Below are 14270 nucleotides of genomic sequence, written 5' to 3'. Positions count from 1 at the left end.
CCTACTATGTGCCAGGGTTCAGGTTACAGTTCGCTTAAGGTTTTGCTATGGCTGCACATTAGAATCATCTGAGGAAACTTTAAAACTCCCAAAGCCCTGGTCCTACTCCAGACCAATTAAATCAGGCTCTCTGGGGATGAGACACAGGCACCAGCAGTGTTTTAAGTTCCCTGAGAGATTCTAATGGGCAGCCATGCTTCTTGCAAATAGTGAATTTACCTGGAGAAATACTTTCCCACGAGTCTCCTCACTGGTTTCTCTGGCTTTGGATTTGTCCCCTCCAATCCATTCTCCACTGTAACCAGAGAGATCTTTCTAAAATGTGAATAGGACCCAGTTACTTCCCTTGCCATTGTCTTCAGGATAAATTCTAAAGTCTTTAATACAAGGTCCTTAATGGCTTCACCCCACATGCCCATGCAGCCTCAGTTCTTGCCCTTATGTTAATATTCCAATGATAAGGAACTAAATGCAATGCTACAGACAACGTCAGGTGTTTCAAACTTCTGAGACTGATTTTATACATGCTGTACTCTCTACCTGAAATTCTCTTCCACCTGAGTCTACCTGGTAAACTCCTACATATCCTTCAAAACCCAGTTCAAGCAGCTTCTTTTTTGTGAAACCTTCCCCACTCACCCTCCCTCCACCCCATGGCATCCCCAGCTAGTCAGTCACTTCTGTTATTAGATGAACTCTTCTACATCTATCACTTTGAATGTCTTGTCTTCCAACTTGGTCCTGGGCTACTCCCAGGAAAGGGTAGTATCTTATTTATGTCTCTACCTCCAGAACCCAATACTGATCTTGTACTTTATATGTGCTTGAATCACCCCTTTTGAATAAATGAGTAGATAGACAGACAGATGAATAAATTAGTGGGTGAGGTGGCTTCGGTACGTACAGAAGGGGAAAATCCTGGACTTAAAATGCCAACGGTTAAAGACAAAGGGAGAATCTTAAAAGCAGCAAAAGAAAAGCAGTTAGTTACCTACAAGGGAGCGCCCGTAAGACTATTAGATAATCTCAACAGAAACTTTGCAGGTCAGAAGGGATTGGCAGGAAATATTCAAAGTGGTGAAAAGCAAGGACCTACAACCAAGTTTACTCTATCCAGCAAAGCTATTATTTAGAATTGAAGGACAGATAAAGAGCTTCCCAGACAAGAAATAGCTAAAGGAGCTCATCACCACCAAACCAGAATTACGAGGCGTCTTAGAGGGACTTCTTTCAGACAAAAGACCAAATATATATATGAATAATAAATGGCAATAACTACATCTCTATCAACAATTACTTTCAATGTAAATGGATTAAATGCTCCAATCAAAAGATAGGGTGGCTGAATGGATAAGAAAACAAGACCCTTACATATGCTGTCTACAAGAGACTCACTTCAGATTGAAAGACACACACAGACTGAAAGTTAAGGGATACAAAAAGTTATTTCACGAAAACAAAAAAAAAAAAAAAAAAAAAAAAGCTGTGGTAGCAATATTCACACCAGACAAAATAGACATTAAAACAAAGCCTATAACAAGCGACTAAGAAGGATCCAGTATTTCCACTTCAGGGTGTTTATCCAAAGAGACCCAAAATGCTACCTGAGGGGACGTGTGCATCCGTATGTTCATTGCAGCACTGTTTACAATGGCCAAGCTGTGAAGGCAGCCTGGGCGTCTGTCAATGGATGACTGGATAAAGAGAGGTGGTACATAAGTACAATGGAATGTTTGGCCAAGGAAGGGAATGGGTTCTTGCCATCTGCGGCAGTATGGATGGACCTGGAGGGTATTGTGCTGAGTGGAGTGTCAGACTGTCAGACAGAGAAAGACAGATGCAATGTGATTTCACTTATATGTGGAGTCTAAAGAACAAAATAAACAAACAAACAAAACAGAAACACACTCATAGATTCAGAGAACATTTTGATGGTTGCCAGATGGGAAGAGTGTTCAGAGTGTGGGTGAAAAAGGGGAAGGGATTAAGGAGTACAAATTGGTTGTTACACAGCAGTCATGGGCTGTCGGGTACAGCATAAGGAATCTAGTCAATAATATTGTAAGCATTATGTATGGTGTCAGATGGGAACTAGATTTATCGAGGTGATAGATGGGAGGGGGTTGGGGGGCAGGGTGAGAAAGGTGAAGGCATTAAGAAGTACAAATTGGTAGTTACAAAATAGTCACGGGGATGTAAAGTAAAGCACAGAGAATATAGTCAATAATATGGTAATAACTATGTACGGTGCCAGGTGGGTACTAGACTAAATCAGGGGGATCACTTCTTACATTACATAAATGTCTAACTACTATGCTGTGCCCTTGAAATTGATATAAAATAATACTGAATGTCAACTGTAATTGAAAAATTTAAAGAAAGCTGGGGGGGGGGGAGAAAGATGAATGAGAATAAGAGGTTCAAGTTTCCAGGTATAATACAAGTAAGTCATGGGGATGTAATGTACAGCATGGGGAATATAGTCAATAATATTGTGATGGCCTGGTACGGTGTCAGATGGTTGCTGGACTTATCATGGTGATCACTTCTTTAGGTAAATAAATGATAAACAACATTGTGTATACCTGAAACTAACATAATATTGTATGTCAGCTATATTTTAGTAAAAACCTTTAAAAAAAACAACACCTACCTACCTACTACCTACCTACATACATACATAAACTGAAAAAATGAAAAAGAAAATCATCTGGTTGTGTTCCCATCCGCAATGGCCTCTAAGGCAGCTGCTAAGCTGATCCACAGCGTGTGCTACTTGGATGCCCTCAGTGACAGAGAGCTCACTACCCCACAAAGTTTCCTGTCACACTTTTGGACGGACCCTCTGGACAGATGTTTGTTTACTCTGCCTCCATGTACTTTGCCTTTGCCTTGCTCCATGGGGCCCCACAGAATAAACATGCACCCTTTGTACGGTGACACATCAGAGATTTGAGGAAGGTCCCTGTCCACCCCCGAGTCCTTACATAGCACAGTTTGAGAGGCCTCTCAACATCCAGGCCGTGCCCTTCAGGAGGCAGGTATCTTTTGGAAAATCATAAACTGAACGAAGCAGTTGTGAGGAATGCCACCTTTCCGTGGGAAACCAAGCAGGCCCTACCTTGCCTGCCACAGCCCTGGGAGTCTCTGTCTCCCCCTGGCGGGCACTGACGGGCATATGCCTGGGGCTGTGCACATAGAGGGGGGCAGAAGCAGACGGGGATAAGCCTCACAGAGCTGCCAGCCCAGGGGTGAGTGATAATGACCCCCTAATTGGCAGACTTTGATCACACATCCATTTCCCTTTTTAGGGAGTTGCAAGCTAATAGGGAATAATCTCCTGAAGGGAAAAAAGTCTGAGGGGGTAAAAGTAGGAAAGAGAGACTCCTCTCTGTCTTCAAAGTGAGCCAGCCGAGGGGCATTATTTTTACATTAGTGGCTAGTTACAGTAGATTGACCAGGGAATGGTGGCAGTCATTAGCAGCTAATCACATTCCTTTGAAACCCCAAATTGCCATCTTATTATATCCACCCATTATCAATCTCCGCTTTTCTTTTCTCATTCTTGTCTCCTCCGCGTTGAGCTCTGTTGTCACCTTCTTCTCTGAGTGTGGTAACGTTTCCTGCTCTTCAACAGGGCTGCTTTCCTAAGGCAATCTTTTTTTTTTTTTTTTGGTTCTAAAAGATCCATTTGGGGACGTCCTCATCCCTGGAGGTCTGAGCTGAGGTATTCACAGAATCCTCAAAAGTCAGATCTGGAAGGCTCTTTTGAGAAAATGGTTGCCTCATTTTACAGGTCAGTAAAGTGAGGTCCAGATACAGGAGACGACCTGGTGAATAATATGTATTAAATGAGTCTGCCTTTCCTCTCTCCCTCCCTTCCTTCTACAGTGGCCACCGGCTGCTGGGCACTGCGCTAGGTCCTGGAAATAATAGCACGAGACATGGCAGACGATCGTCCCCTGAACTCTGTGTCCTCGTTGTGGGGAAGTGTAGACACTAAAGAAACAAGATAACTGTTTATAACGAGCACTATGCAGGCAATAAACAGGGTGTTGGGATACACAGAGGCTGGAGACAAGGGACTGCTTTAGAAAGGGTGGACGGGGCAGGACTCTTTGAAAAGGTGACATCCGAGAAGGACAAAAGCAGCCCCTGACTTCTGGGAGCTGGCGTGGCCCTCACAGCTGGACCTTGGTGTTCTCCTGTTGAACACAAACCATTTCACAGCATGCCAACATCACACAAGGGTCCTCTGAGATCAGGATGGAGCAAGACAGAAACATGACCATTCCGTAGTCATTTTTAAACAAAAATATGAACTTTGTCCAAGCCAAAAAACCCCACAAAAGTCCAAATACCCCCCTCCCGCATCCTGCCTATGAGTGACTGCTGCTTCTTTGCTAGTCACAGCTTTCGCCTCTATCTCCCTTCTTCTAGTTAAGATTTATTAAGGTCCCAACCATACTGCTTCCTACTGGTGTCCAACCCAGAACAAAGCCCCACGCCACCAGCACAGCCTGCATCCTGTGAGTCCCTTCGCACATCCTCTCCTGAGATGTTCCTAACCCAGGTCGCTCCACTCCAGCTGTGTTCCCACGGGTCTCTCGTCGACAGATCTGAGCTGAAAACTAAGGGATGAGCAGAATCCGGCCATGGCAAGAGCTGGGGAAAGCAGGTTCCAGGCTGAGGGACAGCACGAGCTGAGGCCCTGAGATGGAGCGAGCTTGGTACGTCCTAGAACTTGAAGAGAAACTCTACAGAGCAGAGAGAGTCAGAGCGAGAGAACGACATTATGTGAGTGTGGAGGGGTGGCGCTCAGGGGACATCTTGTGGGCCACAGCCACGAGTGTGAGTTTTATTCTAAGTCAGTGGGACCGCTTTGGACATTGTTTGAGACAGGGAAGCCGAGCCAGTGCCAGCATCATAACAAGTGAGTAACAGCACTTGTCTCTTGAACCCTCACTTCATCCTTGTTGACAGGGCTTCACAGACTTGACGATAACACTGTCATCTGGGGCCGGCCCCAGACTAACTCTCCCTTCGGTTGCAAGCCGCCCACCTACCCATCTATCCACCCTCCTGCCACAGAGCTCAGGCACCCCAGAGCCAGTGGGGGCTCAAACCACATGACCACAGCCAGAGGCTTTTTATGCCTGCCTGTGCTGAGTCAGTCCATCGGACTGTGCAACCTACCTCAGTTTCCCCACTTAGTGCTTTAATTTCCTGCTGGAACTGAGACTTGCCCCTGATGCATGTTTGGCCAGTTCCTTCTCCTACCTGTTGGTTTGGCTCTACTGAGATATGAGGGTCCTCCCTGAAGTTTGCCATCCCTCTTTGGACCCTCACTTTCCTTTGCACTTAAGATTCCTTGGGTTATAACCGAAATAGTGTGATGTCTCATCAGAACACAGAGCTTCCAAGAGCAGCTCACCTCCAATCCAAGGCTGAGGGCATCCTGGTTCTTTTAATTTACCTGTTCACCCACTATCCTCAGTGGATTCTGTCAGGTATGCTGCCCCCTCGCTCCCGCTGGCTCGACTGTATCCCTGGAGCTAATTGGATATGATATGCCCCGGGGTGCAGCAAAACCAGGCCCAGGGAATGCTGACCAGGCAGTTCCTGGCTGAGGCTGCAGGGCACAGCCACGGGTCTGCTTCCTCCATCATCAGTCCAGGCTGCCAGGATTTCCCTGCGCCTCTGCCCACCACTGGACTTGCCAGGAGCAGGGAAAATTTCAGTCTTCACCAAGGAGGCGCCATTTTTACCTGGGTCTTTCGTCCACTTATCTTGTCAAAAAATACCTCTTGCCCACTAACTGTGTGTAAGACTCAAGGACAAGGCAGGGCTTTGCAAAAGGCAGACAGAGTGAATATTTTTACTGCAAATCATTTTACCATCCCAACTGACTTTTCTGAAAACTAAGTCAATAATACACCCATCTGGTTAGGGTTGGGGGAAGGGTTTGCCTATACACAGGCAGCACGGGGGGATTTTTTTGCTGATGGAACGCTCATATATCCTGATTGGGTTGGAGTTTACAGGATTCTATGCATTTGTTAAAAGTCATACAGCTGTATATCTCCCTCCCCCAAATGAATTTCACAGTAATGTAAATGAAAAAAATAATATCCCCCACAAAGTTCTGGGATGAGCAGCGATGACCCGAGATAACGCCTGTAGGCACCTAGCATAATGCTTGGTGCATAGTAGGTGTTCAGAGGTGCTTCCATCCCACTCTTTGCCAAGAATATGATATTGAGCCTTCTACAATTCACTCTCCACTTCCCTCAGTTTATTGTCACAAGACCAAAGGAGGGGGCTCCCAGTAACATCCATTTTGATTTACCTTGGATCCAAGGGGCTCCCGGAATGTAGGACTTTTGTTTTAAAACTGGGACTATCCTGGGAAAACTGGGACAAGTTGTTCACCGTAGTTAGAGGTAAGACGCAGTATTCAGGGAGTGTGAGAGTTTCATGAGCCTGTTGGAAGCGCCTAAGGTCTGGTGTCAATTGGGGTCCATGGATTCAGGAAACCCCTGTTTCGTGGAGACCACGATTGGCTGAGAGATGGCAAGGGCCACCGTGGATGGCTGTACAGGTTGTGTATAACACGAGAGCATCAAATCTAAGGGAGAACCATGCCTCTGGTAGTCATGATAGATTTCTGTATATATTATGAACATTTTTTGGGAGGTGACTGTCATGTATCTTGAGACAGGTATACCTTTTGCTATTTCACTCTAAGGTGCTGTATGAGTTGGCGGTGGCCCTGGCAGAGGCCAAACTTTCAACAGATGCCTCCTTCTGTGCTGAAAAGCACGTGCCTTAAGGATTATAAATATGGATGGAGAAGACAGGAGAGGAAGACTAATGGCGTCTACTGAGAGTGGCAGCAAGAGAGCAAATATTAGTGTGTACCATGTCACTAAATAGAAGGTAATGGATGAGTTCTGCAGGGGAAGCTAAGTAGAAAATCAGATTGCAGCAAGATGTAGGTATTTGTCTGTGACAGGATCTTTGATCAAGGCAGAATAATTGAGTGCGTGTCTGCATGTAGAGTCACAAAGCACCCTTGAAAAGGGCTTATTAAAAGCTGCACAATTTTAAATGACAAAGTTTAGGCCATTGGTTCTCAAACTTTGTGATCGGGTTCCAAATTTCCTAGGGAATTTGGTAAAAGACAGTGGTCTGGGTCCTACCCACGTCCATAAGCCCACGTCTTAATGTTCTTTACTAATTCTCCAGCTGACACCGACACACATCACAGTGTGAGAACCACAGTCTTAGGCAGTAAAGTAGATTAAAAACAGCAAATACCTGGGGGGAGACTCAACGTAAAATGTAAAGGCAGATCCTTGGTGTACGTATAGAGCCTGCCCATGGACGTGAGGAAAACTGTGCCAGGAGTATAAAATTCCTATGTGTCTCCACAACGAGTTGCACTTTAACTTCTCGTTTCCTAGGCAGGCATCTTGGTTTCCCTGCTTGCAACATTTCAAGTCTTTTATGTTTCTAAGCCTCTGAACACGGGCTTTTCCTCTATCCAGCTGCCTTCTACTGTTTTTCAATTCCGTGTCTCATCTTTTGCAAAGCTTCTGATTGATGTTGGCAGCAACAACGGACGAAAGCAAAAATAAACACCACTCCCAACACCCATGTACACCCTGGACCTCCCTTACTCACGTGTCTACAAAGCTCTTTAACCTGAGTTCTGTTATGTAATTTCATGGTGTGGTTAGACTACAAGCTCCCTTTAAAGTAGGGTCTTTATTTTCTTTCCTTAGCTTTCTAACTATCTCCAGTGCCCCCAAACCGTGCAAGGGACACAGTAGGTACTCAATAAGTATTTCTGGCCAAATGAAGAAGACACCTATACTGTCAGGGGTCCATGCGACGCAGCCAGACATTTCACAGAAGATAAATCAGGGACCCAGAGATGAAAGTCTCATCCAAGACCATCCAGCATGTGGGAGCAGATTGAAAACCAGGTCTTGACTCTCAGTCAAGGGATTTTTCTACGGTACCACCTGAAAGTTTCCCACTTGGTTGGGGAGGGTTCCTGTATTAAACACCGAAAATCCTGGTTTGCTGGGTTGCAAAGAGAATTCTAAGGGGAAAAGTACAAATACGCTCAGAGGAAAAGACTGAGTTAACAGTGTCTCCTACATGAACTCTCCTGCTAGAAAACCTTCCAAGTCTGAAACCACCTGGGTTGCTGATGTCTTTTGGCCACCCCCTTGGAAATGGCCCATTTCTCCTTACTGTTGTCCATGGGAGAGGAGGGAAATGAGAAGGTGGAGTCCAAGTCTTCCTGCTGTGGTCATTATGAGTTCCCAGAGTTGGGGGACAACCATGGTTTTCCCTTTCATGATTTGGGCATCTGCCATGAAGTCCCTATGCCTCTAACCAGAATCACTCACCTGCAGATTGGGGAGCTGGACCAGACTCTCTCTGGGGTCCCCTGCAGTGGGGTGGTCTGTGACCTTGTTACCAACTGAGGAGAGAATAAGTTGTGGGGGAAGCAGAAGGTCTACTCTGCCTCTGGAGGTAGCTCTGGGCAGAGGAGGGGGCACCTGGGGTGGCCTGACGCATCCATCTCCGCGGTTCCACACCACGAGGAGGCTGCCTGCCCACCATCATCACCCACAGATGACTAAGAGGAAGATGGAAACACTGGCCTCTCCCCACAAAGCCATGCGCACAGCATGTCCACCCCGAGCTGGAAAATGAACAAATGTTTGCTCTTCACTCCGGCTCCACCCGGCTGTTCCTTGCTGCTCAATAGTCTTAATGGAACTGTACTAAGCAGATACCTTCTGGTTACCCTACTGGACTTGTTCCACTCGTGAGGAGGACAGACGGCCTGGATTGCACTGGCATTCACAGGACCCCCTTCCTGCTCTCCAGCTCTTTGTGTCCCTTGTCCTCCCCAAACCTGCTTGTCTTGTGAGCATGAGGATGGTTAGAGTCACACCTTCTGACCACCTTCTGTTCACGGTGGCTGGCACATTAGGGTTTTCATTTTGGGGCGGGGGGAGAATTGGGGCTGGGGGAAGGAGAGGAGGGAAGGCTCCACCATCCAAGATCCCATGCAGAAGCCTCCCGACTGTAATGTGGCTGGGTTCCGTAGGGAGGGTGGGTTTCTGCAGCCATTACATACTTCCGTGGGCATCACATGTGACCAGCAGCCAGTACAAGTACAGCTGGTACGGTGAAGGGTCTGTGGGCACAAGCAGGGCATCCACTGGGGACTCTGTGGATCTTTCTAGACCAGTGTCTCTCAACCTTAAAAGTACATTGTAGTCACCTGGAGAGATTAGAAAACACAGATCTCTGGATCCCATCCCCCAGGGAATCTGGTTTAATTGGTCTAAAGGATGGCGTGGGCACTGGTGGTTTTATAACTCCCTCCAGGTAATTCTAATACTCGGCCAGGACTAAATACCTCTAAGAGTCAAATATGCACGGCAGGTACAGTTAATTAGGCCTCCTTGAGTTCTTAGGAGTCCAGGGTCCCTGGTCAATCAGAGCTGCTAGGACTTGAGATGTAACTACGGGGATCGTAGTCCCAGAAAATTCGGTCCTGTGGGACTATTGGGAGGATGGAGAGCCAGCTGGCCAGCATACTGGTTCCTACCTAGACACTCAAAATATCATCAACAGAAGTGCTCTTTGGATCATTTTTTTGACCAACCCCCTCACCCTCATTGCATAAACATGTAAATGGAGGCTCCCAAAGGGGGAGTGACCTCCCCAAGGTCACCCAGATATGTAATGAAAGAGACAGGACTTGAATCCAGGCATTTTGTCTCTCACTTCAGAATGTAATGATCCATACATGACTTCAAGTCACTGAGCTTAAAATATATATTGAGAGACTCAAGTTTTTCAGGTCAAAGAGAACGAGCTGATTTTATGGCTCTTCGTGAGATAATGCGTGTGGGCTTGTCTGGGCTCTGGGCCCAGTCTCCTAGCTCAGGCAATTCCATCTTTTTTTCCTTGAATTATTGCCCCAGCCACCTACCTGCCTCTGCTCTCTCTGCTCTGATCAATGCCAGATAGTTACATCTAAAATGCAAATCCAGCTTAAAAAATCCTGCTCCTTTCAATGTCTCCCCTTGGCCCCTGGAATAAAACCCAAATTTCTTAGCCTGACACATATGCCCTTGCCCCCACCAAAAGCCTACCCCTACTCACCATTTCAGCCCCGTGCCTCCCCCTCCCCCGTAGTCTATGTACCAAACTGCTTCTGGTTCTAGTAACTCAACTTCCTGTGCGCACCCCCATGCCACAGTTGGTCTAGTCCGTCTGCCTAGAACAACCTTCCTTGCTTTTATTTGGTTCTTCCCATGTCTCAAGCTTTGGTTTGGGCTTTGTGTCTCCCAGAAAGCCACTGGCCGTCTCTTCTCAGGCCAGGCTTAATGCACCCTACCCCCAAGGACACGTCTCTCTTGTGACATTTTGCCAAGATGTTGAAATGATCAGTGTATATCCTGTCTGTGAGAACAGGCTCTAGGTTCCTCAGAATGCAAGGGCTCTGTCCGTCTCATCTCCCTACGTCTTAGAGCCTCGTACAATGCCTGGTCCATGGAAAGTGCCCCAACGTCTTAGTTGAAGTTCCTCGAAGTTCAGTCCTTGGTCCTTGTCTCTTTCTAGGCTCATTTGCTGGGTGACTTTGAACAGGCTTGTGGGTTTACTAGCATCTATATGTCAATGAGGCAGTGACCAAATTCCAGACTCATATATCCAACTACCCACTTTCCATCTCTACTAAGATGCCTAACAGACATCTCAAACTCGGTTCAAAATGAAACTCACAATTGCCCCATTGCCCCATATCTGCCCTACCTACGGCTTCCTCATCTCCATGGGTGGCAACTCCATCCTTCCAGAGGCTTAGAGTCACCTTGAATTGCTTTTTCTCACATGCCACACCTAATGTGTTAGAAAATCCTGTGGGCTCTATGTTTAAAATATATTTAGAATCCAACCACTTCTCACCACCTCCCCTGCCCACACCCTGGCTTGAGTCACCGCTGTCTCTCACCTGGGTTCCTGCTGTGGCCTCTTAACTGGTCTCCCTGATTTTACTCTTGCCTTCTTACGTCTAGTCTCAACATACTAGCTAGAATGAGTCTTCCAAAACAACATCAGATAATTATCATTTGTCTTCTCAAAACTGCAGTGGCTTTTGTCATGCAGGGTGTCATGTGGGGTCTCAGGTCCCACTCCCCACATGAGAACACAGGATATGGTGAGGCCAAAAAGGAACACCCACGGAGCCATAGGTAGGGGAGTCACACCACTGTAGTCTTGCTGGCAGCTGGGTTGGAGACACAGGAGGCAGGAGTCACATGATCCGCAGCCCGCCGTCCACTTCTCTGCCAACCAACCTCACTTGCTAACTGCAATCCGCCTCTCTGCAATCTGCAATCCGCAATCCACACTCCACCGCACCACGCCACACACCACCACCACGCTAGCTTAGCCACGGCAGTTATATCAGTGGCTAACGGCTAACCGGTAATAGCCGATGGCCAACTAGTCACAGCGGATGGCCATCTACTACCTGAGCCCACACCTTTCCACGTGAGGCCGAGAGCCTGGAAACTGCTCTCTGGGTCTCTGTCCCCACACTTTCCATTTCATTCAGAGTAAAAGCCAAAGTCCTTACAGTGGTTTAGAAGGCACTTTATGGTCAGCTCCCCCTCCCCCTTCTATTTCTCTAGTATCTTCTAATACTTTTACTCCTTGCTCACTTTACTTATGCCACCCTTGGCCTCCTCGTACATGCCAGATATATTATTCCCTTGATCTGGAACTCTCTTCCTCCAGATATCTTCCACCATGTCTCCGCTCAAATCTCACCTCCTAATTAAGGACTGTCCTGCTCCACTTAATACCGGAGCCTCCTTCACCTCCTGTCCCTGAGATGCACCATCTCCCTTCGTTGCTGTACTTTCTTTTCCCATGGTACTTGCGGAAGATTGTATCATCCCAAAATTGTGTTTTCTAATATCTCCTGCTCTGCGTTCTCCTTTAGAATCTTGCAGTGGTCCCTCCTTCTATCAGGAGATGGAATCTAATTTACCTTCCCTAAAACACAGGCAATTAGTACTTGCTTACAACCACTAGATGGCGGTAGGAATGATTTTGTGTGACGTCCCAATCTAGATCACAAGGGCGATGCGCTTTCCACCTGTGTAGCTAGGAGGCTCACCTTTGAAGCTATGAACTGCCATGTAAGAAGTCCAGTTTTCCTGAGGCCACCATACTGTGAAAAGCCCAGCCCCCCTGGAGGTGTTCCAGCTGACAATCCAGCTGAGATCCCAGCTGACAGCCTGCATCCACTACTAGACACGTGAATGTCCTGTTCAGGTGCTTTTAGCCCCCACCCTGAGAGCCTTCCAGTCAAGGCTTGAGACACACACCATGGATCACGGCCCATCCCTGCCGTGCCCTCAGCGAGCACAAAACAAATTGGTTGTTTTCTGTCCCTAAGATTTGGGGTAGTTTGTCACACAGCAAATGGTATTTTTCCCCAGCATACTCCATGGTGTACTAACATAGTACGTTAAGTAAGTGATTGTAAAATGACTTAATTATTTTTAAGCCTATTGCTTATTTCCTGTTTTCCCTGGTAGAACACAAGCTTCATGAGGGCACGAATCTTGATCTCTGTGGCTCAGTGTCATGTCTAAAACATCTAGAACACTCTTGGAAATAGTAAATACTCAGTACAAATTTAATGAACAATTTTGTAAGTGACTGTACCACTGAATGGAACTTTAGAAGACACCACTTGCTGTAACTGAGAGGTCCCTTATATGTCATTTATATGAAAACTCTGAGGGGGTAGGGGACTGACAGGCAAGACACAGAGCACATAGCATGTTGGTCTGAGAGGAAGGCTGGAGACCCAGGAGTCTTACGTTTTAGAGGATGGATTTGTGACTCTCATGCTCAGTAGGTAGACTTCAGACATCACAGGAGCTTTGATGATCAAAGCAATATCCAGCTATAGTCTAAGGAAGTGAACTAGCACATTGTGGAAAGACTCCTATTAAGTAACGCTTTCCAATTAACCTCCAGTTAATCAGGAAATGCTGTTAACAAGAAGCTAAGCATCCCAGCTAACTGATGAATATAATTTGAACTAATTGAGGTCAAGGCTAGTCTAGTTAGTGATATTTCTGGTTGAGGTCCAAATAATGGAACAACGTGTGTAATTTCCTTCCTCATTATAAAAGCAGTTCATTTCCATGCCAGGAAGTTTGGAAAACAAACAAACAAACATTGTATCAGTGTTCAAATTCCTCACCTTTACCATTGCCTTGTAGTTATGGAAGAGTGCTAGAGACGGAATATTTGTCTGTATGATTGTGTCCCCCTAAAATTTATATGTTGAAACTTAATCCCTAATGTAATGGTGTTAGGAGGTGGGGCCATTGGGAGGTGCTTAGGTCATGAGGGTGGAGCCCTCATGAATGGAATTAGTGCCCTTATGAAAGGGATCCCACAGAGATCCCTCGTTCTTTCCACCATGTGAGGACACAGAGAGAAGATGGGTGTCTATGAACCAGGAAGCAGGTTCTCACCAGGCACTGAATCTGCTGAAGCCTTGATCTTGGACTTCCCTGCTTCTAGAACTGTGGGAAATATATTGTTGTTGTTTATTAAAAAAAGAAAGAAAGAAAGAAAGAAAGAAAGAAAGAAAGAAAGAAAGAAAGAAAGAAAGAAAGAAAGAAAGAAAGAAAGAAAGAAAGAAAGACTGGAAAATGCAAAAAGGCACTTTTTTTTTTTTTTAAATCAACCACACAGGGATGGATGCTTTTAAAAGAGATCTCATTCAGAAAGCAAATTGTACCGAAGTAGCCAAATGTGTTTGTGTTTTCAAATTTTAGATTGCAGGTTATTAGGACAGTGTTTCTCAGGCTTTGATTACTTGTCACCCTTTTTTGATAAGTCACATATATCCCTTAATGCTATTTGAAACTTAAAAACAAATGTTACTACTGACATATTAAACCATCATGATATTGAATATGCCTTAACAAACAACACACCCTCTCTTGACTTCGCTCAACAAACACCTATGTAGGTATGTATAGGCGCATACACATACACACTTTAAGGGGTTGGAATCATTCAGCCAAACCCCTAGGAAATAAGGCCTCGGCATGGGAGGTGATGAGATTATCTCCTTCATCTCTTATCCCAATATCTTCCCTAAATTTGTAGATCGAGCATATGAAAAAATGCTGTTT

General features: G+C 45.9%; 1 protein-coding gene across 18 annotated transcripts in view; it reads right to left on the bottom strand.

Moving 5' to 3' along the window:
• PTPRT (protein tyrosine phosphatase receptor type T) overlaps positions 1-14270 on the bottom strand; it is a 1016018-nt gene that overhangs the window by 68915 nt on the left and 932833 nt on the right. For 7 of the 18 annotated variants that reach the window (XM_074318312.1, XM_074318303.1, XM_074318302.1 and 4 more), the window contains one exon: positions 220-315. The exons of the other annotated variants lie outside the window; for them this stretch is intronic. In XM_074318312.1, the coding sequence (XP_074174413.1) occupies positions 220-315 (96 nt within the window). The remainder of the gene's footprint in view (positions 1-219; positions 316-14270) is intronic. 18 annotated transcript variants of the gene reach the window in all.

This window comes from Rhinolophus sinicus, linkage group LG13 (assembly GCF_036562045.2).
Source record: "Rhinolophus sinicus isolate RSC01 linkage group LG13, ASM3656204v1, whole genome shotgun sequence".
Classification (NCBI taxonomy): Eukaryota; Metazoa; Chordata; class Mammalia; order Chiroptera; family Rhinolophidae; genus Rhinolophus; species Rhinolophus sinicus.
Note: the sequence above shows the minus strand (reverse complement) of the source record. Positions and strands in the feature narration are given on the sequence as shown.